Raw genomic sequence first — 25930 nt, forward strand, 5'->3', positions numbered from 1 at the left:
ACAACCCTATCAAAAGTTATAAGCACTTAAGAGTTATTTATACACTTTTTGGAGGCTAGTTCTCAGATATTTAGATGAAAACGTATTCCAAATATATCATGCGACCTATCTTTGGATAGATAATTTAAAAACCTTCCCACGAGCGTGTCTATTTTGGATAGCATTACCCTTTGAATGAGAGGAAGGCACCAACCACCTAAGGGTGGATTAAGTAACGTTTTTTTAATAGACGTTGGGCTTTCTTTCCATCCTGTTTCTACGTAGAACACCATTTCTCACGCACATTTCTAAGCGATATTCTATTTGCCAACAACGAGGGGGGAACCGTTCCAGTTCCAACAACTCCATCAAGAACTGAACGACAAACATTGATCGTCTCCATTTTGTTTGAATAAACTCAGTTAATCAAGGAAAAAAAAACCGCAAACCTTTGTTGACTTTTTGTGATTTGAGACTGTAGCCGGAGCAAAAATGTGTTTTCGTGGATTGTAAAAATATACTTGCGTGTATTTCCGGATTGACAAGCAGACATACGCTGGGAGGGAGGCGACGTGGAATGTCTTGTTTTTCCTGTCCGCTCGTCTACGTCGGGTTCAGTCCCTGCTGGAAGTTGAGCTTCTGCTGCTCTTTCTTGATTTCGTCTTGCATTTCCAGCGCCAGTTGCTTGTACTTTTCCGCCTTTTTTTCGTCCCGCGGGATTCCGTCACCCTTGGCGTACATCTGACTGAGGTTGGCACACGCGTACATGTTGCGCAGCTCGCACGCCTTGTACGCAAACTCGAACGCCTTCTGCATGTCCCGCTCGACGACGTACGCACCCTCGGGAAGGGTTGGCAGCGAGGCGGAGGATGCTGGTTTGTCTTTCTGGTGGGCGGACTTTTGCTGGTGCAGTTCCTGCTCTTTCGCTTTGAACTCGTCCTTGACGACGCCGGAGATGTGCATGCCGGACAGGTAGAAGCAGGCGTTTGCGTTGTTCATTTCACAGCTCTTGGTCAGATATTGGAACGCCTTGCCGACGTCTCGTTTCATTTCTTTGGGAATCGATTTGGACACGAGGAGGAGGCCCGAGTGGAGACACGCGTCCGGGTCGTTCAGCTGGCAGCCTTTTTCGTAGTACTGGTACGCCTTCACCGGGTCACCTTTGTCCGAGGCACGGCCCTTGCCCAGGAAGCTGTAATTTCCATACTTTAAGCAACTCTTGGCGTAACCGTAATCGTCACAGTTGGACCGGTAAACCTTTCCCGCCTTGTCAAAGTCCTTTTTGATTCCCTCCAGGTAATCGCCCAGCAGGTGGCACACTAAAAAGAACCTCAAACAATCAAAATCCCTTCTCTTCCAAAAGCTGTTGTGTAACAATGCGAAATGTTTTGTTTACCGTCAGCTTTTTTCTCCGAGTAACAACCGAACCGGTACTCGATGCCCAGTTTGTCCAGATACTCCTTGACGTCGGACTCGTTTTTCAGGTCGAACGACATCGTTCTCTAGGTGTGATCTATGTGGTCCGTAGTATCCGGATTCCGGCAGAATCGGATCGGGTGATTGTTGTTTTGCTCCACGGTCCGGCCTGCGCGACGATTTCACGAGAATGACAGCTGACTTCTGTCAGAATTGATTTGCTCTGTTCAGCCGTGGTTGCACTGAGCACACTATGCAAAAAGAATAGACAAATCCTGGGATGGGATAAACAGAGAGAAAAAAACCTATTGTCAAACTAAACCACTTTCAACATGGCCGCTTCTGTCAACCTAAACCACTCCTTTCTTATTAGGAGAAAATGAGAAGTATTGTAATTTGAGTTGAGAAAAATTAAAAAAAAAAATAAATCAATTTCACAAATAATTGTAAATTGCATTAATAGATTGTTTAAAATATTTTCAATTGAAAGGCATTTATTACTATCATACACCAAATGTTGACTTATCAGCATTTTCATTTTAAAAAACAATACATTTCATGAACTGACTATTCTTTTGCCCATTTAAAACTATTGTTATTTTTTCGCGTTACATAGAAATGTCATCTAGATTGAACAATATTAAACCTGTGATTCCCATGAAATTAAAATGTGGCGTGAAGAAACAACATCGTACTGGATTTAAAAAGCAAACACAAATAATGGCCACAGTTTAGCCTATTTGATTTTTTTTCGCACTTTTTTATTTCAACTCATTGCCACAAATTGAAAAACAAACTTTTTTGCTCTTTGAAGTGAATGAATTGGTACAAATTTGAATTCTTGCCAGCCATTTCTTTCGATTCTGACACCTTAGGGCGTGCGACCTATGGAATGTTAACTTTCTTCAAAGTTGAGTAAAAATTGCCGTTGAATTCGACGTGCTCCTCTTTGAGGAACTGGGAAAGATTTATTTACTTTCTTTGCGTAACGGGACAACGACAGGAGCAGATCTAGGAAAAAATCTCCCCTCCCATTTAATGACTTGCAGGCTCGCTTGTAGGCTTTTTAGGATTTTTTTAGATTGAAGTAAGAAAACGCATTTAAATCGTATTGCATTTTTCACATCCAAATGAAAATTAAAAAACTTACTTATAAAAAACACATAAAAAATGAAGAAGTGAACATTTTTTGACTCATCTTTGATTTGCCAACCATTTCAAGTGATTTGTATCCGGCAGCTCCTTATGAACGGATCCACCGTAAAACGATGGAACATAAACTCAGGATTCTCCACCCACGTCCAACCGCAAATTTTAACAGCCAAATTCAAAAAAAATCTGCGATGGAAAACTAAACAACATTTCAACCAAAGAAAAAGTCATCCGCATGCTTGAGCACTGAGTTGAAAAACATCATCAAGAAAATTTGAATTGTCAAGCTATCTGAATCACAGATTGCTTGATATTTGTTTTCGAACACAAATTTTCTTGCAAAAAACAGAAGAAGAATACAAACGTAAACACTCAAAAAGAAGACTCTATCCAGCCGTCCCGTCCCAGGACAAATCCAGCGAAAGCTCAACGCTGCTTTTTGATGGTGAGAAATTTGACAGCTCCCATACTAAATGTCTCGATTTTCATACTTTTTGTTAATTTTCTTCTAAAATAAAACACTTAACATATGAAAACTATATATTTTTGGTGCCCAAAATTCCTGCTGAATCGAATGGTGTACTTATCTCAATTGCAAATTTTTTGAACAGGTTTTATTTTAATAATATTCTAGACACATTTTGTGCACCTAATCAATCAATACTTTTATCATAAATAATCATTTTATTGCTTAAAAATTTAGTTTTTCTGAGCTCCCATATTCAAATACATGGAAGCTGTCATTTCTAACACCATTGGCCACCTAGCGGCCATTTCAAACTGGATACGTCTATACTTATTTAATGTTTATGTTATTTACCCTCACTGATACTGAAAATCGCACTTTTCATACGATTTTTTCAGTTCGACTACGATTATGACACTTGGGTCCTAAGGGAGCGTTCTTTTATTACGTAACGCGAAAAATCGGACTTTTAGACCCCCTCCCCCCCCACGTAACAAAATTTCCATACAAATTTTAAAAATTTTGTACGGAGCGTAACACGGCCTCCGACCCCCCTTCCCCCTACTGCGTTACGTAATAAAAGAACGCTCCCTAAAGCCCTAGGTCAATTTTTATGTACAATGGTATACATAAACCACGCTAAAACACCAATTCTGATTACTTTTTTTTATTTTAACGCAAAAAAAAAAAATGACAAGACAACCTTTTTTCGATGGATCATCTTGTCTGTTTGTCTGTGATTTAACCTCAAAATTTTGCACTAAGTTAATTTACGGGTACCACGATATCTCCAGATTGGATGGACCAAATTGGCTAAAATTTTTGATAAAGTCCAAGGAAACGGCCGTCGAAATAGGCGGCAGATCAGATGAGATCATAACAATGTCAAACAATTATTCCTGATGTCAGAGAAGCGATCAAAAATCAAGATTTCAATCCATAATTTTTCCATGAATTGAAAATTTCACACCGATTGGAAACCGCTAGGTCTATCAACGACCATTTCCAATGTACGTGAAAAGATGCCAGAAAATTCAGTTAGCAGCAGCTAAATCCACAATAAATTGTACATAAATAAGAACCCATAACTGTCTTATTGCAACAAAACTCATTTCTGAGTAAAAGCAGTGATGTTGTTCGATCCAACTTTAATTCAATCACTAGTTTTCTTTCAACGTGTAGTAAGCAATCTGTCAGAATGAGTTTTTTTTAGATCACGTCATGTGCTTTTTCACAGTTGCATCGCTTTAATTTGAAAAATACACGAATTTCAATTTAAATTTGAAAGAATTTGGTGACAAATAAAAGGTGCTTCATAATGTCCAGCTTCATTGGCAACTACTTGCGCTACAACCGGCTCTCGAGGAACGTCTCGATCCAGCAGCGAATCATGGAGCATCGAGAGTAAGTTTGCTTATTTTAGTCTGTCGATTCGTCGGCCAGAATTTTATGTTACGGATTTTTCTCGTTATACACAGACAATACAACAGCAGCCCGCTGATCATAATCGACCTCATGTATTATGACCAGCTGGGTGGCTACCTGCACCGCTCGTCCAACGAGGTCAAGATGCGCGATCTGTGCGGCATGTCCCGGCAGCGATTGTTCCAGCTGGAAAACTTTGTGGCGCAGATGAAACGTTGGGGCGCCAAGCTGATCTTTATCACGAACGGACCCTTTCTGGACATAAGCGGCCAGATCATTCCGGACGAGGACGACTCGAAGGGCAGCAGCAAGGACTGGCGGTACGCTTACCAGTGTGGGATTTCGGATTACTTGGTAGAGGCGCACTACAGCCGGGTGGCCGCGGATGCCCGTTTCATTCCGATCGAGCGCATCTGGACGGAATCGGTGGCAAAGATTGCCCGCCGGTACGGGAAGATCTTGTGGTCCTGGGACAATACGCGCCACCAGGAGATTGCCAAGTACGCGAGCGTGCACGAGGCGTTGGCGATTATATCGAAGAACTACGCCCTGTTGATGTACAGCGGGCTTGCGTTTCCGCGGTACAAGCTGTGGTCGCTGGTCGATTCGAACGAAGCGACAATGGAGACGGAGGAGTTTGATCCGTTGCTGGTGCGTCGCACGCTGCGGTTGTCGGCGAAGCAGCTGAGGTTGCTGGGGGCTTTTGTGGATTATTACAACGGGACGCCAACGTTTGCCAACTTTTTGGAACGAATGAAGATCGACGACAATAAGCGCACCTTGTTCAACAGCTTGGCTAACTTTGTCAAGAAGTCCGCCGGGAACCTGCAGGAGCTGGACTATCTCAAGTTTGCGCGGGATCTGTTTGGCGAGGAGCGATACATTGAAAAATTCGATGAGCTCAAGTCCGTTTGCGAGAGCTATAACGTGGACAAAATCTTGCTGTCCACGGAGCAGAACAACGACTCGATCAGCATGCAGCTGAAGAAGCAGGATTCTTTCAACTACGACATCTACCATGGAATCAAGATTACCATTTCTATTACGTTCGTGGATTACCGCTACTGGCAGCTGAACGGTGAAATTGACCTGTTCGAGATCTTCATGACGCTGTACCAGCGCATCAGCGGAGTGCTCCTCCAGCACAAGAACGACCCGCAGCTGGTGCGCTACGTTAACATAAAACGTAGCCACGAGGAAGAGTACGGCACCGAAGAGCTGATCCCGGACTTTCCCAAGGACTTTGTCGTGCCCTCGCTGGAGTACATGTTCGAGCACGCGGGCCTTATGCGGAGCTCCATTCCGGACTTTAACATGCGACTGCTGCGCTTCATCACGGGGCTGCAGTTCGGTGCCGACCAGCTGGAGTTCTTCTGCAAGACGGACCAGCGCAGCCAGCTGCAGGACAGCGTCACGCTGCGGTACATGGTCTCGGTGAGTTGGTGGTGGGGCAAAGTATTTTGTTCTAAAGCGATCTAGTTTTGAAGAAATTAAGAAAATGAGCTTTCCGTTCACTGTTGTGCTGAACGAGAAGCAAGTTGCAATACTAACCATGCACACCTTTGACAGCTCAACATGCTGACCGCGTTCGAGGCGGACATCTTCCTGGTGACGATGCACAAGTGTCGCCTGGAGCCGCCGTACAATTTGCCGCTGCCAGAGGAGCTGAACCTGCGCGCGTTCCATCTGTACTTTACGTACATAAAGCTGCGCACGCTCATCAAGCACAGCTTCTACACGGCCGGGCTGGACGATTCGTTTATGGTGGGTTGCTCTCGAAGGCGTTTGATGAGTTTCTCGTTACAAATGAGCGTTTGGTTTTGCAGGACGAATGCTACCTGGACGGAGTGGCGTTCCAAACCATGTTCCAGAAGTGGAGTGAAGCCGGAGCTAGCGACGAGTTTCGCTACGAAGTCGATCGCTTCAAGAACTATCGGCTGTACTGAAAGATGAGGAGGATGACGTCGATTCTTAACAGGTACCGTTTATTTGCGTACATTTCGAACTGACTAATAATAATAAGAGCTGTTGACAGCGAACTGAAAATGCCGAATTTAACCCATGAATTGAATTGTTTCTAGTTTGTAGATGTCGTTATAAGTGTAACGTTTCGAAAGCGTTAGACGAACGTGGGTTTTTGGTCGATGGCTGTGATATAAAAAAAGGAAAAAGTGAATATATTTGCTGTGTTTTCTGCTAGACACTTTCTAGAACTATAAACAGTATTTATTCCAACATTTTTCGGTTTCGTTCAGTTGCTGTTTCAGGATGGCATGACAAAATAAGTATAATTTATTATCTTCCTTACGATTTCTAGAAAATTATCCTAAAATATGTTTAGTTTTTAGTTGCGTGGGATGAATACGATTCTTTGTGTGTTCAGGAGGTCGCTGTAGGGGGTAAAATGGGGCGGTCAATAAATTAACTTGTACATCATCGGTTCACATATATACAAAAAATACAACTCAGTTTGCTGATCGTATGTGTGTGCGCGCACACAAAACAACCCTATCAAAACTTAACTTAAACTTCTCTCTCCCTAACTATTGTTCCTTTGGCTAACTGTTTTTCACACTACTTAATCCTGGCGAGACATTGCGAATATGGAAAGTTTAACTTACACAGTCTAACTAGCACACACTTGATTCCTCGAAAAAGTAAAAAAAGAAAGCTTCTTTCTAGCGCACATTTTATTCACAAATAAATATTTCTTCTTTCGACCTATAAATACACAATAAACGTGGCAACATTCACACAACTACAGTCAGGAGGGCGATGAATGATCTGTTTGTTTTTTTTTTGACGAAGCACACAATTACACAACCTTAATAAATACGCGCTCTGTGTTCGTGTGAGTGTCTGAATTAAGATAGAGAGAGAGAGTGAGGGAGGGTCCTAGAACCTATCGCAACACGTGTGTGTTCTAAGTATTCTTGTTTGTTTGTGTGTGTTTGCTGTTTTGGAGACATTTGTTTTTTGGCATTGTATGTGTTTTTTTGGGTTCTTTCGTCAGTGTGAGTGTCTTCGGGATATTCCATTTATTGTTCATCTAATTGTTAATATTTTTGGTGGAAATTAAAAAAAAAATGTTATTTTTTTTCTTTCCTTACAAAACCAATCGAGTCCGAATTCAAAATTGTTTGCTTAAAAACTTTTCATTGTGTTTTTTTTTGCAAGTATACTGAAGAACTGGCAACAGTATCTAAAGATTAAAGCGATTTAAAATTTTCAAAATCCCAAAATAACGGGTGTGGAATCTTTAAAAATATAACTTTCAGAATCGCTCTTGAAGTATTTTTTGCAACTGTAATAATTTCAAAGCCTGTGTCTTTCCTTTCTCATTATCTTTTTTCAAGAAATAAAGGCAAAATTTTTGTAAAAAAATAAATATAGTTGACCCTTCTTAATTTTTTGATCTCGAAAATGAAATTAATTTTGGAAATTTAGAAACAAGAAATCTTAAAAAAATGTCCATTTTTTTTGGAAATAAAACATTTAAGTGCATCAAGATTTTTTTTATATTCTTAGAAAAGCCTTGAACAAATACTCACTATAAATTTTCGACTCTTTTTTGAACGTGAAATGGGAGTTTTCTGAACATATTTAGACCCAGCACTGAATTGTTGTCTGAAAATTCATGCTCAAACTCATTTCTATTCAACGAATCATTTTTGCGGTTAACTTTACGCAGTTAGTCTGTTTAGAAAAGATGATCAGGGAAACTGAATTTTTTTTATTTTTTTTTTAAATATTAAAAATAACTCACTCATAAATTCTAGATACTTTCATTTTAGCAATTATAAAAATGATTTTAAAAATTTGAAAAAAAATCAACAATCCTAAAATAAAAAAAATAGGGATTTCAAAAAAAAAACAAATATTTAAAATAAAAATTTAGGAATTTGAAATTCAGAAATTTTAAAATATATTTTGGGGGAAATCTCGTATGTTTCTCAGGTTAAGAACTCGATCCTAATTCCGTTAATTTTCTTATACTCTCTATTTAAACTTTTTTTTTGCAAAACTATTGATAGAAATTTGCTTGCTCACTTCATATAAAGCTATTCATTGTTTGATATGATTTGAAAACGCTTTTTAAAAGCTATAATCGAACGCCATAATGGTGATATGCCAAAAATTTAAGAACCTAAGAAAAAATACAAAAATTAAAAATTTCAAACAGTAAAAAAATAAAATAAAAAAAATAAAAAAAAATGGACATGCAAAAGTTAGAAAATCCAAATTAGAAAATTATAAAATTCAAAAATTACAAAGTTAAAAAAAATTGCAAAAAAAATCCAGAAAAGTGTCTACATGGTTTTTGAATAGTTAATGGAATAAAAATAGTTGCATTATTTTCTAATTTAATAATTTTTTTTATCATGCACTTGAAATTTAAAAGGGAAAGTTTTTATGAAATTTTGAAGGCTCAGCAAAATTTGAATAATTTTAAGTTTTAAATCTTATTTTCAGTGAAAACTAAAATACTGCAAAAGACTCAAACTAAATTGATTTATTTCTGTGACCTTTTTCAAATCAAGATTGAATTTTCAAAAGGTCCGATCTGCATAGGAAACCCATGCCGGATAGGTTGTTTTGAAATTGTAATCTAGAAATGATCGCTGAGTAATTTGAATCGATCAGCAAAATTATAAAAGTTTAGTAAAATGTGTTTCATAATGTTACATATTATGATCTTGTTTTGAAGATAAATTTTCAACAGTTTTTTCAGGTATTTAAAGTAAAGTGAAAGCATTTTTTCGAGGATTTGAAGACGTTGAAATTCAATACCAAAAGGAATTCCAAATCTAATTGTTTTATCCTCGAAAACTGCACATCACTGACGAATCTCCTAACTCTTGAATGTTTCCTTAAATCTTTATCAGTTTGTGTAACTTTCTTGTTTTAAATTGCATTTTCTCAGACGATAGGTTTGTGTGTTGCTTGTGTGTGTTGCGTCGTAACGATTATAATACTATACGTTTCCATCAGCTCTAAATGCACAGTGATAAGTCGTCCAGTCGCGCGTTCCGCACCTCACGAACAGGCGCACTCCGTAACGCGCATGCCCACCCAGGTGGTCACTTTGAGCCGCTGCGGATTTTTGGGGTCCGCGTGCAGCACATCGATGTGGTCCAGCCGAACCGGCGCGCAGCACGGCTTCGGGACATCGTACTTGACGTGTTCGTGCAGCAGCGACTGAATCAGCGCGTGGTGACTGCCCGGGTTGTACTTGTACGGGCACCGGCCCCGGCAGAAGCCCGCGTCGAAGATCTTCGGCTGGATGATGAACTCGAAGCCCTCGATGTCCCGGAAGTCCACCAGCAGTGGGTGCCGGCAGCAGCGCTTGTTGTTCGGCGTGCAGGTCGCCGTCTTGGGAGGGTCATGTAGTCACGCATCGTTGGGCGGTACCGCTGAACGCCGGCCTTGGAGCGTTTCTCGCGCTGGACGAGCTTGCCGACCACGTTCAGGACGGGAGTTTCGTCGTAACCGGCGAAGAACGGCGACGAGTCGTGGATCACGAAGATGTCGTTGTTGTAGCAGTTTTCGCAGTAGATTTCCAGCCCGAGATTCTTGCGCGAGCCGTCCAGCCAGGTGCGCACGGCTTCGTCCAGGGGCAGCTGGAACCACTTTTTATCACCGTCGGCCAAATCCTCCACCGCAATCGTCCTGGACGTCAGCAGGTGGCGCTGGTACGGCTCAACCAGCTGGTACACAAACAAGTGGACGTTCTTGCCCGACGACCCGTGGTGACCGTTGTGCTGTTGATTGTTGTGCTTGAATTTGACCCGACCCCGGCGGCGTCCGTGATGGGGCGGACTCGTCGTCGGCGTCGTCTTACCGGCCGATGTGCTGCGTTCGCTGTTTGGCGACCGCGTCAACATTATGTTGAGTGATGATTCTTCAATGTTCTCCGGTGAGATTGGCGGCAGATTGGACAGGGTCTGCTGGTGGTGACGGTGGTGGTGCTGGGGATGCTGCTGATTGCCGTTGGAGGTGGGATCGTGGAAGAAGGAGGGCGAGCTGAGAGCGGGCAGGTCGCCGCCGGTGCTGGAACTGTTTCTGGTTGGTATATCGAACCGGATATAGACCAGGTCGTAGTCGTTCTTGACCGAGCGCTTGCGGCGCAGGTTCTGGTGATTCAGCTTGGAATCTGCAATGAGAGAGGGAGAAGATGATAAGGCTGAGTAAAGTGATGATCGCAAATAGACTTTTTCTTGATTTTTTTTTGAATTCGACAAATCTTCGTTCCTCCGTGCATTTTCTTTGTCGTTTTGTTTAAGAGCGAGTCCACGAGCAAAGCATACCCATCTCGCATCGACCTCACCAATCTGCCTGAAATTTGCAGGGGTTGTTTGTACATATAAAACTAGCATCTGGCCAAAATATGAGCACTCTAGGTCAACGGGAAGTGGGGCAAATCGGGACACAAAGTTTGAAGGTGCAAAAACGTAAAAATCTTAAAAAGGCTATAACTTAGGCAAAATTCAATTTAATTTCAAAATTCAAAATGCATCTTAAAGGGCTTCAAAAATGCAACAAAATGCAGGGTAGAGCATCCCAATTGGTTAATTCTAAAAAGAGTTATTGGCATTTTAGTGAAAAAATAGCATAATTTTCAAACTCAAATAAAAAAGTGTTCCATCCAGATATCAACTCGGTTCGACCTGCAGCTTGTAGGGGACATCTGGGACTACCATCTGAGACTGAAACCGCTTTGGGTTAGGCAGTTTAACATATTGAATAGACACTTTTACTTTTAGTGAATTTTGTGGTAGTAAATTTTTACTCGGAGGACCCCTTAGATCCCATTTTCTGGTGATAATTTTATCATAATCGTGTTCCTGAGACAATTTCACATTAGAAACATGCATAAAAATATTCATTTTCATCCATTTTAACCCTTTAAAAAATGAAAGTGAAAAAAAAACTTTGATTCACATTTATTGAAAATCAAGTTCGTTTCCAAGGATACTAGATGACACCAGAAAAAAAGCAGCTTCTTATTTTTTTATCTTTCATTTTTTAAAGGGCTAAAATGGATGATAATATACATTTTTATGTATGTTTCTATAGTGAAATTGTCTCAGGAACACGAATATGATAAAATTATCACCATAAAATGGGATCTAAGGGGTCCTCCGAGCAAAAATTTACTATCAAAAAATTCACTAAAAGTAAAAGTGTCTATTTGATATGTTAAACTGCCTTACCCAAAGCGGACTCAGTCTCAGATGGTAGTCCCAGATGTCCCCTACAAGCTGCAGGTCGATCCGAGTTGATATCTGGATGGAACACTTTTTCATTTGAGTTTGAAAATTATGCTATTTTTTCACTAAAATGCCAATAACTCTTTTTAGAATTAACCAATTGGGATGCTCTACCCTGCATTTTGTTGCATTTTTAAAGCCCTTTAAGATGCATTTTGAATTTTGAAATTAAATTGAATTTTGCCTAAGTTATAGCCTTTTTAAGATTTTTACGTTTTTGCACCTTCAAACTTTGTGTCCCGATTTGCCCCACTTCCCGTTGACCTAGAGTGCTCATATTTTGGCCAGATGCTAGTTTTATATGTACAAACAACCCCTGCAAATTTCAGGCAGATTGGTGAGGTCCAAACGACGTCCCATACAAAGGGGTATGCCCTGTTCGTGGACTCGCTCTTAATTTGTTTCATTGGGGTATTCAAACAATTTTGTTATAATACAAAATGGGAATATCTAGAGTTTTTTTTATGAAAGACAATAGCTTATAGGATCTTAAAAAAAACTCAAGATATGTATTGTGAGATTTTACAGTTTCTTTCCTTTTTTGGACTAAATACAGTAATTGTTTGCTAACCGGGTTAAACGAAAAGTTACGAGAAGTCCACCGATGAGGTCGCTAATAAAATTCAACAACAAAAATTGATAAAATAAACCACGTGGAAACTTTTTGTTGGAAATCTCTACCCCTTCGTGGATAATTGGTTCCTAAAATAAGGTTTAGATTGCTGATATGATTGTTCACAACGATAAAGCTTATTTTTTCGAGTACAATGACCCTTTGTATGACAACAAAAACTTTAAAATGGATTTTTAAATCAATATAAAAAAAATCTCGTGGTTCTTCTTGACAGAAAATGTCCTACTTGACAGCTCGTTCCAAGGGGATCATAATTGATTCATCGAAAAAATATTGTCTTGTCAATAATTAAGGTGAAAAAAGTGATCAGAAATGGTTTTCAATCGTTTTTTTTAACAGTTGTATATAAAAATTGACCTAGGGCTTTAGGACCCAATTATCTATAAAAACTGATTTATTTAATTTACAATCGAAAAATCCTTTTTTTAATGTGCTTCGTTTAGAAAACTTTCATCAAGGTTGAAATTTTAAATCAAATTAAAATTATTTTTCAAGGAAACTAAATAAAAGTTTTTTTTTTAAGTTAATTTATTGGAATTTGATCTGAAAAGGGCATAGAAGACAAATATTTATGTAGTTCCCAAGCCAATTTGTTGTTAATAGCTTGATCATTAAATCAAACATCTGCGAAATTAAAAAAAACAAAATCAGCAAAATTGGATGTTTAAATTTCTATTTAAACGGTAAAAAATAAGTTCTTTCGATTTGGGGATTTCAAATGTCCAAATGTCCAAAATGCTCTAAATATGCCCCAAAGCCACCAAAATTGTCAAAAATTATACAAGAAAGTAATAAAATAGAACACAGAATATTTCTGAAGATTTATGTTAAGATACAGTCCAGACTCGATTAGCCGAAGGCATCGGATAAATTTCACTTCGGATAATGAAATCTTCGGATAATCGAATCACGAAATTTTTTTTTCGTTGTCTTATTTATGATTAAGTATTTCTTATTAACAACTCTTAAATTAATTTATCATGCTAATTCTTCAAGCCGAATGAGTACAGAAATTAACAGTGCGAGGAAAAAGCTACCGCACATCTGGCGCGCCGGGGAATCGAACCCCGCTCTTTCGCATACCGTGCGAGCGCGTACACCACTTCGCCAACGCGCCGTGCTTGCCGAGGCAAGTTCAGCTAGTTGTTTTGTGATCTACCGTTCTCCACCGATCGTACAGTTGCTTTGGAGAATTTGAACGGTGCGCGTCGCGGTCAACACGCCGGATTTTCGTTGCCGTTTCCGTCTTTGTTGTCCCTCCGATTGTGTGTGTATTTCGACCCGGGTGATTTCGCGATGTTGACAGTTGCTTTGGAGAATTTGAACGGTGCGCGTCGCGGTCATCTCGCAGGATTTTCGATGCCGTTGCCGTCTTTGTTGTCCCCCCGATTGTGTGTGTATTTCGGTCCGGGCGGTTTCGCGTTTTCGCATTTTAGTTGGTTTTATCTTTCCACAGACGGCTGTCTAAGATTGAATCATTTATGCTAAACTCAACACCAAATAACCGGGAATAGTCTCATCCGCATACTCCGACTGTTTGCCTTGAGAATGCATAATACATCACACCATTAAACAAAATTTATTGATTATTGGGTCGCATCATCATCCTCTATGTTGAATCCTGGCCATTACCCTTACCCACTAACAATATCCCAAGTAGAAGTAGTTTTCCGGCACACGTGGGGTGTGGATATCGTATAGAACCCACCCTTTGTAGCAACCTGTGCTAACTAACATTCCCGTCCCAATCCCCCGAGATCTACAAACTGACATGGCGGGCGCCGTTGGTGGCCAACGACTGTTACCTATTTGCTCCAGATCTAGTTTTAATGATCTTGATGTTTTATCTTTTCAGCGCATTCATACATGCTGTTGATAAGGGAAACACCATTAGATCGTTCAAGCGTATGGTCGGTTGTATTGATAGGATATTACGGTCCTGTTCAGCAACGGAGAAGGACAACCATGGGTGGTCTCTCATGCTCATGCTCATGCTTGTCTTTTCCTGAACCATTTTTTATATTTAATTAAAAAAAATGGTTTTTTCTAAAATTTTGCATTTTTTCGATTTTTGAAACAATGAAATTGTAGAATTTCTGAAACATTAACTGCCGCTCGAAGCTAGTCCGTCCCATATGTAATTTCGTCAATTTTGAGGTAATAATGCAGTTTGGTTCGAAATCATGTAAACTATCAGAAAAACCAATAAAATGTAGTACTTTGTTCTAGAAATCCGAAGAAAATCCACTTTTTCGTGAAATTCTAACACGTAGCCTTATGGGCGGGACAACTCTGACACGCGTTTTTCTCGGCTTGCTGTTTTTACATATGGGACGGGCACGATTAGAGCGGCAGTTAATAGCTTGTTAGAATAGTGTTATTTTAACAATCATTGTTAAGAAATGAGGTTACAGTTTGCAGTTTTTTAAAAATAAAAATGAAGTCGTGTTTTACATTTTACACATGCTGCCCAATAGGGTGACAAGAAAATTTGAAAATTTAGAAAAATCAGAAGAGATATCCCCTGGCTCGATTTTTTAGGCATTAATAATTAACTGTGCTAATTTTTGAGCCAAATCGGTTAAGGTTAAGGGGTCTCTTTTTATCGTTGATATTTATATGGGGAAAATCGCCAAAATGTATGGAGAAATACATTGCTTCAGGACTTTGGCAGCAGGTGACGCAGGTCTCGCTCAAAATTGTCCAAGAGAGATTTTCTTGTAAAAAAATTAATTTCCTACAATTTTGTTAAAGGGTGCAAGAAGATCCGAGTTGATCCTGATGAGTTATTAGCAATGCGAGGAGAAGAAATCGGCTTATAAACTTGAACGTATATAAGGGGTATGTAAGAAAATACTTTTTCCTAAAAAAATCACAAAAAATCAGGATCAACTCGATTCGTTTTGCACAGCTCAAAATTAGCACAGATACTTATTGTTGCCTAAGGAATCGAATCAGAGGGTATCCCTGACGTCGATTATTTTTTATTGTCAGTTGTCACCCTACTGCCCAATCATTCATAAACATCCCAGATCAACCATTCGTTCATGCATCAATGGACAGCGTGAGACAATCAAACAATCCGCCTCAGACATTCAGTCAGCCGGCTCTCACGTGATTCATGAATTGAAGTCCTAAAATCTCATTGGCTTTTTACGATCGGGCCATATCGAACCAATATTTTTATTTGCCAACTAAACCGTGACGATAAAGTAGGTATTTAATTAAAAGTCATAAACATGCGTCATAATCCGCAAATAATCGGCACTTCTTTCTGAACTTTTCCCCATTCCGTACCTGAATTCGGGAAGCTGTAGAGATGCCGCGTCTCGACGACACGCTGGCTGCTGTCGTCTTCGTCCTCCACGATATCTTCCTGATCTTCCTCAATTTCCTCCTCCTCAAACTCCCCATCAGTCTCATCATCTTGCTGACGCAAGGCCTGCCGCCGGGGCCTCCGCTGGCTCCTCGGGAGTTCGAGCTGGCCGCTACTGCGTCGATTAACTCGTTCCAGGTACTCTCGATATTTGGTTTCGTATTCTTGCTGACTAACGTTCATCTGTGCGGAGAGAGTAGGGGAAAGAGAAAGCAACATGGTTAGGACGTTGGGCGAAGAAGATCATACGGTTTTATTGGGGCTTTTAAGCATTGATGGAGGGCAATCAAAGACCAGAGAGAGTCACGCGGTCTGTCTGTTGTGTTGTGTGATCGCTGGGGTGTTTGTTTGGCAAACAAGGTTTGCGTTGCAGGTTCGAGAATCCTTTTTTTTTGCTGGAAGTCGGTGCTTGTTGACCGTTTTATGCTAATTGGTTTGACTTGGTCAATTTCAATTTTAAATCTTGATCCGAAAGCACTTGGCAACCGGGGCTTGGGACTTGGGTAATCGGTTTGTATATTTTGTTTGTGTTGTGTGCGCAATCCTTAATTTGCAGGCGGCTTTCCCTGGAATACCTGATGGAGGAAATTTATACGCATTCTATGTAGATGACCCGGTGACATCGTAGCTGCTGGTGATTTTTCGTATCACTTAAATTTGGGAATAAGAATTTATAATGAGCACTGGTCTTTAAAAAATTTCACTAGGTTTTGCATGCCTTCATTTATGAATGTTTTTAAAAATTAGGTTATCAGTCCGAATCTGTACTAATATTTAAGTTTAGGACAGGTATTGATATCATACGAGACATATTCCGGAAAAAAGTGAAACATTTCGTGACGTTTCAATGCCGAATTTTAGTAGAAAATTTTAGTTCAAGTAAGAAAAACGTTTGGATATCCTGAAAATTTCTACAAAATATTTTAATATTTTGATTTTTTATGACTATGGATAGAGATGAGAGGTAATAAAAAAGCAATATTTTCCAAAAAAGATTTTTGTAATATTTCGACGATTCCACAAGCAGTGGTTGTAAATGAGTGATAGAATAAACTATCTTTTGATGATTCCTGCGCCAAAACGTCAGAAGGTAGGGTTAGTGAATTTTCACGATTTCGCGGACAGCGTGAAATTCGTGAAATTTGAAGATTTCCGTGAAATCCCGTGAAATTTATCAATTTTTCTCAGACCAATTCTTTAAAATAATAATGTAATCGAAATTTCATTCATAAAAGACTTAAATTTTATTAGTTTTCAATTGAAATATGTGATATGAACCATTTAAAAAAATGTTAGCAAAACCAAAATTAACATGAAATTGATACAACATTTACTAAGAAGTGAATGCTGCGAAAACTTAAACGATGTTAACAAAAAATCAGTCAAAGAAAAAAATATATTCACGTATTTTTTACAAACTCTGTCTTTTTCAACCGAAACATGTTAAATTCGATTAAACAAGTGAATTGTGATATTTTTTTAAAAATTGCACAGTTTTTTTTTCTTTAAATGTTATTGATTTTTTTAGAGATCAATTAAAAGCATACATTTTTTTTAAGTAACATTCAGTGAAAGAAGTCGTCTTTCCCTTTTCCTCCGGTCAATGAGTAAACGGAGGAGCAAAAAAACAGATAGAAAAATTCTAATTCATCAGAGCAAAGAAACATATTGAGAAAATAGATTGCTCTTTATTTGATACTCTAAAAAATATTTCATAAATTCTATTTAGGAAACTAAATAAATTTAGCAATATTTTCATTAATTTTGAAAGATGTTAAAAGATTTATGCTTGGTTATTCAACATTAAATTAATATTTATTAGTTGTTTTTTTTCTATTCAGTTTTTTTTATCTTTAAAGTCACCTTTAAGAAAATTTCACCTGTTTAATTTTCACGATATTTAAATACTTGGGTGGATGGCTCCCGTGGAAATTTATAAAAAAATGTTTATTTTCTGTTCGGATTTTGAATAAAATTTTGATTTTGTTACAGATTAAATTACTTTTGCCTATCGATTTTAAATTTAGTTTTTGAAAAGTGCGATGAAAACCGATCCCGATGATGCTATGAGACGCGGGTTCGATTCCCGCCTTATCCACTGAGCTTCTATCGGATGGTGAAGTAAAACGTCGGTCCCGGTTTCTCCTGTCTCGTCAGAGGCGCTGGAGCAGAAATCCCACGTTAGAGGACGGCCATGCCCCGGGGGGCGTAGTGCCAATAGTTTCGTTTTTTTTCGATGAAAACTCTAAAAATATGTTCAACTGGGCAAAATGCCATAAAAAAAAGTTAAAGCTGTTTTGTTGAATTTGGCTTTGATATGAATTTCAATAAAATGTAAAGGATAAAATAGTAGCAAATCAGCGAAAACTGTTTAGCTATATAAGTCGAACATTAAAAAAGCAGCTCAATTAATGATAATTTTCATACCCTACATTTTAGTTTCAAAGTAGATATAGAGCCCATCCATAAACCAAGTGGATTTTTTTTAAATTACTAAAAGTTTTTTTTATTGCCACGTTGAACGTTAAGAATTTTTATTTTTATTGAAAACAATGTATAATTAAGCAAAAAAAGTAGTTTCTGTATGTTTAACATAAGATTTTGATAGTTATTTTAACATTTTTCACGTTCCGCGAAATTTCCGTGAAATTTGGTGTTTTAAAATTAAGGTCCCCGTGAAATTTATAATTTTTTAGCGTGAAAAATCACTAAGCCTAGTCAGAGGGTATAGCGACCGTCACTATAGCTTGTGAGATCTCTTTTATCTCGTGCTTGCCAGCAAGAGCATTCTCTTCCTATCACTCTTTTTTTTTCATTTGTTTTCTCTGGAAACACGCAATAGAGACCGGTAATTTTTGGTGTCGAGAATTTCGCGACGGAAAAAAAGAAAAGATAAAGTTAAGAGACGAAATTTAGGCCATGATGATTGTAGTTGTTATAAAATTATTTAAATGTTAAAAAATTTGCATCTTTAGCAAAAAAAAATCTGATCGATTTCATATCTTTGCATATCAGGCACAATATTAAAAAAAAAAAGATTATAAACACCCATTTTTACGATTATTTTTTTTTATATTATAATTCAAATTGCGGAGAACAATTTTGGGATTTTGGAGATTTTTGGAGATGTTTCAAATGACAACAATGCCATATTCTAAGCTATGGCACAAGTTGATAAACATTTGTCAGCCCAAGTTATGATGTTCAAAAACGTCGAAATCAAGGCTGATTTTTTGATGATTTTTCATAGTTTTGAACTTTGAGTCACTTTCAGATAAATTCTCTCGGGGAACTGTTTTTTTTCAACAGTGACAATTTTTCAACCTTTTTCTCAACAAGTTGCTTCAAAAATATTGCTGATTTGACTAATATTAATAGTCATTTCTGGAGCAACACGAGACAAGGGCGGATTAGCATTTTGACAGTTTGAACTATATTGCTATTTCTCAAGCTTCAGGTAACTTTTTCTCAAAATTCCAAGTGGGAATTGTTTCGTGACCTCATTGCTATCATTGAACACTATTTATTTTGAAAAATAGTTGCACTTTGCCTGGGAAATTGTAAAATAGTTGCAGCGGTCAAAATGCTTACGCGCCCTTTTCAAATGTTGCTCCAGATTTATAGTATATTCCTCAAATTTATGTCAAATTGATCCATTGTATTTTTTCTAAATCTTTCAGAAGGTTCAATCACGATATGCTGCGTAATAAATTGAGCAAAGTCAAATTTCCAACGACTAATAAGCTGAAAAACATCTCGCAACATTCAATGAACTTCTACGAACGGAGTCATCGAACCCGTCTCCGGCTGAATGCTCCCTTCTTTTTTCTTCTAACATTATTTCGTAAAGTTTATTCTACACCAAAGTATCAAACAAAAACGCATTCAATCACACCGCTGTGACACCAGCCAGCCAGCAGCCATCCTGCGCATCCATTCATTAACAAGAGTTTCTACTCAGGAAAAAAGGTAGACCCTCGTAATCTCGGCTGGACGTAACGAATCTTCACTACCTTAAACTAGTTCGTTCCTGCGCTGCACCGACAAGTGTCCCCCGACATTGACGACACCAACCTGTTGTCGCATTCTTGGAACAAGAGGAGGCATTTCGTCACACCTTGCATACAGCAAAAAAGTAAGGTGCTTAAGAAAGAAGCAGGTTGTAAAAGCCGGTAACTGCTAAAATATTTACCTACTCATGCAGGACCGGCCTCTTTTCTTTGCGATCGTTTACCTCAAACTTTTTTCTTTTCTCTCTCTTGTTCTTATGATGCTTATGAGATGCAAAAACTGTCTCCCCTGTGGTTCCTTTCACCTTAAGACGACGATATCATCAGCCCATCAAACACGACATGACAACACTTATCGAGCCTTTTTTTCCTACCCTCCGATGTACTTGACAAGCTCAGTTGATCCCTAAAGGCAATTACTTCTCAGAAGACGACAAAGGTAATTGATTTTACGGAAAATTACTATGTTTGTGCAAATTTTTATAGCCAAAAAGCCTTCCAAATTTCCAGTACACATCCACTATTCCAAATAGTTCCCCAGGTGATTTCATTGCCAGCTGGACCACACGCAGCAACAGGCACCTTCAAGTTATCACATGTTTCAATTAGAGAGAAGAAGTGCACAAAAGAGTGACAATCGCCGCGCTAATCAAGAGTATTTCCAGCTAACTCGACATTGCGTCAAACGACGAACCCAAATTCGAAAAAAAATCACACTTCAGTTGGTTCCCTCCAGATGTTACTGGCAGAGGGCCTCAAATTTCGAACGATACACAAACCGTTGATTTCCAACACAAATATTCGATCTGGTTTCGCGCACCGCACACGTTACACGCAGGTTCGATTTGGGATTCAGATGTTCTCCTCGCACCGTGTCATTTGAATAGTTCCACTCGCTCTGTGGCTTATCAGCAAGTTTAAGCGGTTCACTTTGCATGCCGAATTATGCAATATTAAGAGAATGGAAATTTGGGCTGCTGTCCAGCGACGGAATATGGAATGCATCATTACACGGGATCACAAAAAAATAATAAAAGATTTTAGAGCAATTCTCTGAGATTTCCATACAAATTTGGCAGCTGTCCATACAAAAATGATATATGAAAATTCAAAAATCTGTATCTTTTGAAGGAAACACTGAAAAAAAAAAATTATACAAGGCAAAAAATTGTGATTTTTATTTTTAAGTTTTGTCACTGATTCGAAATATTGGTCGCAACATTTTTTCAACATAATTTTTAGATGTTAAATCGAATTTGCAATCAAGAAGTATTCTAGTGAAATTTTGATAAAGTGCACCGTTTTCAAGTTATAACCATTTTAAGGTAACTAGACTGAGAAAATTTTCTATAATTTTCATTTTTGAACTTTGTTCGGATCTTTTCCGAATACTTAATTACCTATTTTTTTAAATCAAGACTAACATCTCAAAAGGGCGTAATATTGAATGTTTGGCCCTTTTCAAATGTTAGTCTTGATTATTGTTTTTTGAATATCTGGAGTTTTTTTTTATAACTTGAACACTTTTGAAAAAAAAAATTGAATAGCTGAGTATAGCTTCTCAATATTTTGCTTTTTTGAACTTTGTTGATACTACCCTTAGTTGCTGAGATATTGCCATGCAAAGATTTAAAAAAGAAAAAAAAATCATGTTTTCTGAGTCTCACCAATTAATCTATTATTTTCTAATGTCGATATCTCAGCAACTAATGGTGCGATTTTCAATGTTAAAATATGAAACATACCAAATTTTCAGTTTTTGCTTTTACGGTGTTTTTTAATACCCCTGACTCTAGGCAGTTTCAAAAACACCCAAAAAACAAAAACTGGAAATTTAGTTTATTGGACCTTTTCAAAAAAAAAAAAAAAAACCAGGACATATTGTTTTCGAAAAGATAACAATTTTACGAATGTTTCATATTTTCATTAGTTGCTGACATATCGATATTAGAAAATAGTGGATTGTTTGGTGAGACTTAGAAAACATGATTTTTTTTTTAGATCTTTGCATGACAATATCTCAGCAACTAGTATCAACAAAGTTCAAAAAAGCAAAATATTCAGAATTTTCTCAGCTTTTCAAAAAATATTTTTTTCAAAAGTGGGCAAACATAGGCACTAATTAAAAATGAAAAACTGCGACTATTTTCTAAAAAGCTACCTAAAAATGGTTATAACTTAAAAACGGTGCACTTAATCAAAATTTCACTGATATACTTCTTGATTGCAAATTCGATTTCACATCGAGAAATAAAGTTAAACCAATATTTCGATTTTTTGAAAAAATCAGTATTGATTTAAAAATTATGCTTAGTTAGAGATTTTTTTGGCAGTGCTGGAAATTTCTGAAAAGTTGGCATTTGATGTCTCCTAAAACATCATGAAAAAATGAAATGAAAAAATTAAAAATATTGTTTTTTTTTAAATCAAGTTTTTGTGACAAAAAGTGAAATTAAAAATCACCATTTTTTACCGTGAACCATTTTTTCAGTGTAGTCCTTATTCATACCTAAAACTTTGCCCAAGACACCAAATCGATAAAAGAATTTGATTTTGAATTTTCATATATCATTATTGTATGGACAACTGCCAAATTTGTATGGAAAATTATACGGACAAACTAATGATGCAAAATGGCTCTTTAGACATAACGAAGGTACCAAAAAAGTTTCAGCCGGATTCAAAAATTAAAATTAGTAAAAAAAAGACCGATTTTGTAGAGAACTGCTTTTTAGTAAAAATTGTTAAAATATAAGAAACATTAAAATTTGAGTTGGGTTCTAGATGTTTTTTTGCTAATATTCTGTGTTCAATTCCAAAGACCAAATTTTAAAGCGATCGACCGGGATTTGATCCCTGAACCATCTACTTGTGGGGACAGAATCTACACGAAAAAAAATCAATTCCCGGAATCATGAATTATGTTCATGAATTTGAGAACCACGGAGGAATATATTTACGTTTATAGTGCAAATGCACGATACTCATGAATAATTTCCTTCGTGGTTCCCGCATTTGTGAACAACAATTCACAATTAAAGGAATTGATTTTTTCGGTGTATGGAGCTGGCTCCCAAAATTCAAAACTTGCCAACGTTCGTCAACAAAATGAAGAGTCTCTTCACCAATTTCAAGTCAAGAGCCTACAAAAAAGTGACATCGAATCCATCACAGCCTCAAACGTGTCAATCGGTCTCGTCGACGCTTTTCAACGCTTCAGTAATCGCTCGAGAGGCAATTCTACCTTAAAATATTTTGACAGCACCTGCCACAGATTTGTTTATCTACTCGGAGTGAAATATTTTATTAGCACTTGCGTTGCGTGAGTGACCCTTAAGACTTTAGCCTCTGCGAAATGGTCAGTTCTCGGTCGATCTCGGTCCAAGATGTGCGTGTGTGAGCATAACCTTGGGGGACCATCACTGTCGCGCTGTACCGCGCTGCACAATCCGGTCGCGATGATCGCCAAGGCCACAGGCAAAACGAGATATGCCTTCACCGATACCTTATATCTGGACGGACATCTCATTTCTTCCACTTTTATGCGCCAACAACAACTACAAAACTGTTGTTGTTCAAAGTGGCTTCTTCGGTTCGGCACTTTGGCCTGATGTCTCTCTGTGTTGTGATGTAGGTACTTCTGGGTATTAATAGTCAATATTTTAACTGTCACTCATGTGTTGAAATGACAAAGTCCGGCGCGGAACGGTGTCTTCTTCGGGACGGTCCAGAGGTTTCGAGCAATGTCCATCTTCCCTTCAGCCGTTGTCGTTTATTATCTCATCCAACTCATATTGGTTTTGGAGATGAAATGATGATGTACTGGAAGGGTCATTCCCTTTGGCCACGAGAGGTATTGCTGCAATTGCATAACTTTATTTATTCATGAAAAAGACGGCGAGGTTTGACAGAAACGCCGATTTTGTTGATATAAATCAATGAGTCTGGTTTATTCCGAGTCATGATGCAATACACCGACTGATAAGAGTTGATTTCGAAATTTTTGAGGTGGCGTGAGAATTCTATTATCTGACAGGGTTTGTCATTCACAAAAGTGCGTGAGCTTCTTAGGGAGTGTGTCGGATGTAACCGAGTTTCACTTGATCGATTTTAACTGTTACTTATCTGCACACTCATTGTTTTGGGGTTAGCGATTGCAATCCTATCTTACAATTGTAAGGTTTAGTGAAATGCCTTTGAAATATTTCAAATCACATTTGAGCAGTTCTCTACGGAATCGGTCTTTTTTCTTTAATTTTATTTTTTGTTTTTTTTTAATCCGGTTGAAACTTTTTTGGTGTCTTCGGTATGCCCAAAGAAGCCATTTTGCATCATTAATTTGTCCACATAATTTTCCATACAAATTTGGCAGCTGTCCATACAAAAATGATATGTGAAAATTCAAAAATCTGTATCTTTTGAAGGAATTTTTTGATCGATTTGGTGTCTTGGGCAAAGTTGTAGGTATGGATATGGACTACACTGAAAAAAAATGATACACGGTAAAATTTTTTTTGGTGATTTTTTATCTAACTTTTTGTCACTAAAACTTGATTTGCAAAAAAAACACTATTATTATTTTTTTTTAAATTTTTGGTATGTTTTAGAGGACATCAAATGCCAACTTTTCAGAAATTTCCAGAATGGGCAAAAAATCTTTGACCGAGTTATGATTTTTTGAATCAATACAGATTTTTTCTAAAATTCGAAATATTGGTCGCAAAAATTTTTCAACTTCATTTTTCGATGTAAAATCGAATTTGCAATCAAAAAGTGTTTTAGTGAATTTTTGATAAAGTGCACCGTTTTCAAGTTATAACCATTTTTAGGTAACTTTTCTGAAAATAGTCGCAGTTTTTCATTTTTTAAAATTAATGCCCATGTTTGCCCACCTTTGAAAAAAATAATTTTGAAAAGCTGAGAAAATTCTCTATATTTTGCTTTTCCGGACTTTGTTGATACGACCCTAAGTTGCTGAGATATTGCCATGCAAAGGTTTAAAAATAAAAAAAGATGTTTTCTAAGTCTCACCCAAACAACCCACCAGTTTCTAATGTCGATATCTCAGCAACTAATGGTCCGATTTACAATGTTAAAATATGAAACATTCGTAAAATTTTCCGATCTTTTCGAAAAAAATATTTTTAAAAATTTTAAATCAAGGTTAACATTTTAAAAAGACCAAAAATTCAATATTACGCCCTTTTGATATGTTAGTCTTAATTTAAAAATTTTCAAAATATTTTTTTTCGAAAAGATCGGAAAATTTCACGAATATTTCATATTTTAAAATTGTAAATCGGACCATTAGTTGCTGAGATATCGACATTAGAAACGGGTGGGTTGTTTGGGTGAGACTTAGAAAACATCAATTTTCTTGTTTTTAAACCTTTGCATGGCAATATCTTAGCAACTAAGGGTCGTATCAACAAAGTCCAAAAAAGCAAAATATAGATTTTTCTATATAATTTTCTCAGCTTTTCAAAATTATTTTTTTCAAATGTGGGCAAACATGGGCACTAATTTTAAAAAATGAAAAACTGCGACTATTTTCAAAAAAGTTACCTTAAAATGGTTATAACTTGAAAACGGTACACTTTCTCAAAAATTCACTAAAACACTTTTTGATTGCAAATTCGATTTTACATCGAAAAATAAAGTTGAAAAATTTTTGCGACCAATATTTCGAATTTTTGAAAAAATCTGTATTGATTCAAAAAATCATAACTCGGTCAAAGATTTTTTACCCATTCTGCAAATTTCTGAAAAGTTGGCATTTGATGTCCTCTAAAACATATCAAAAAATAAAAAAAAATAAAAATAGTGTTTTTTGCAAATCAAGTTTTAGTGACAAAAAGTTAAATAAAAAATCATCAAATTTTTTTTTCCCTGTATCATTTTTTTCAGTGTAGTCTATATCCATACCTACAACTTTGCCCAAGACACCAAATCGATCAAAAAATCAAAAGATACAGATTTTTGAATTTTCACATATCATTTTTGTATGGACAGCTGCCAAATTTGTATGGAAAATTATGTGGACAACCTAATGATGCAAAATGGCTTCTTTGGGCATACCGAAGGCACCAAAAAAGTTTCAGCCGGATTAAAAAATATAGAAAAAATCGAATGACCGAAATCTCAGAGAATTGCTCATTTTCAAACCACCATATTTATGCATATTTTTAATCAGTTTAATCA

At 37.4% G+C, this 25930-nt stretch overlaps 3 protein-coding genes across 3 annotated transcripts in view; 1 reads left to right on the top strand and 2 right to left on the bottom strand.

Moving 5' to 3' along the window:
- Positions 1–271: 271 nt before the first annotated feature.
- Positions 272–1605, bottom strand: LOC6042625 (cytochrome c oxidase assembly factor 7 homolog). The gene is made up of 2 exons (XM_001870652.2): positions 1376–1605; positions 272–1298 (listed from the first exon to the last, which is right to left on the bottom strand). The coding sequence occupies exons 1-2, from the start codon at positions 1473–1475 to the stop codon at positions 583–585; spliced, it is 816 nt and encodes a 271-aa protein (XP_001870687.2). The 5' UTR covers positions 1476–1605; the 3' UTR covers positions 272–582.
- Positions 1606–4221: 2616 nt separating this feature from the next.
- LOC6042624 lies at positions 4222–6496 on the top strand. Its single transcript, XM_038252610.1, has 4 exons — positions 4222–4417; positions 4492–5872; positions 6008–6202; positions 6265–6496. The coding sequence occupies exons 1-4, from the start codon at positions 4332–4334 to the stop codon at positions 6382–6384; spliced, it is 1782 nt and encodes a 593-aa protein (XP_038108538.1). The 5' UTR covers positions 4222–4331; the 3' UTR covers positions 6385–6496.
- A 2338-nt stretch (positions 6497–8834) lies between these two features.
- The window catches only part of LOC6042623, a 61141-nt gene continuing 44045 nt past the window's right edge, over positions 8835–25930 (bottom strand). The window contains 3 exon segments of the mRNA XM_038252609.1: positions 8835–9822; positions 9825–10592; positions 15641–15902. Of these exon segments, the coding sequence (XP_038108537.1) occupies positions 9476–9822; positions 9825–10592; positions 15641–15902 (1377 nt within the window). The 3' untranslated portion in view covers positions 8835–9475.

Source organism: Culex quinquefasciatus, chromosome 2 (assembly GCF_015732765.1).
Source record: "Culex quinquefasciatus strain JHB chromosome 2, VPISU_Cqui_1.0_pri_paternal, whole genome shotgun sequence".
NCBI classification, from domain to species: Eukaryota; Metazoa; Arthropoda; class Insecta; order Diptera; family Culicidae; genus Culex; species Culex quinquefasciatus.

What these genes read in the sequence shown, in the direction of transcription:
- LOC6042624 (XM_038252610.1), top strand. Translation starts at nt 4,332, where the DNA reads ATGTCCAGCTTCATTGGCAACTACTTGCGCTACAACCGGCTCTCGAGG. An exon ending in CGCTGCGGTACATGGTCTCG is followed by an intron (nt 5,873 to 6,007) that starts GTGAGTTGGTGG and finishes CACCTTTGACAG; the next exon opens with CTCAACATGCTGACCGCGTT. An exon ending in GGCTGGACGATTCGTTTATG is followed by an intron (nt 6,203 to 6,264) that starts GTGGGTTGCTCT and finishes TTGGTTTTGCAG; the next exon opens with GACGAATGCTACCTGGACGG.
- LOC6042625 (XM_001870652.2), bottom strand. Translation starts at nt 1,475, where the DNA reads ATGTCGTTCGACCTGAAAAACGAGTCCGACGTCAAGGAGTATCTGGAC. An exon ending in CTCGGAGAAAAAAGCTGACG is followed by an intron (nt 1,299 to 1,375) that starts GTAAACAAAACA and finishes GGTTCTTTTTAG; the next exon opens with TGTGCCACCTGCTGGGCGAT.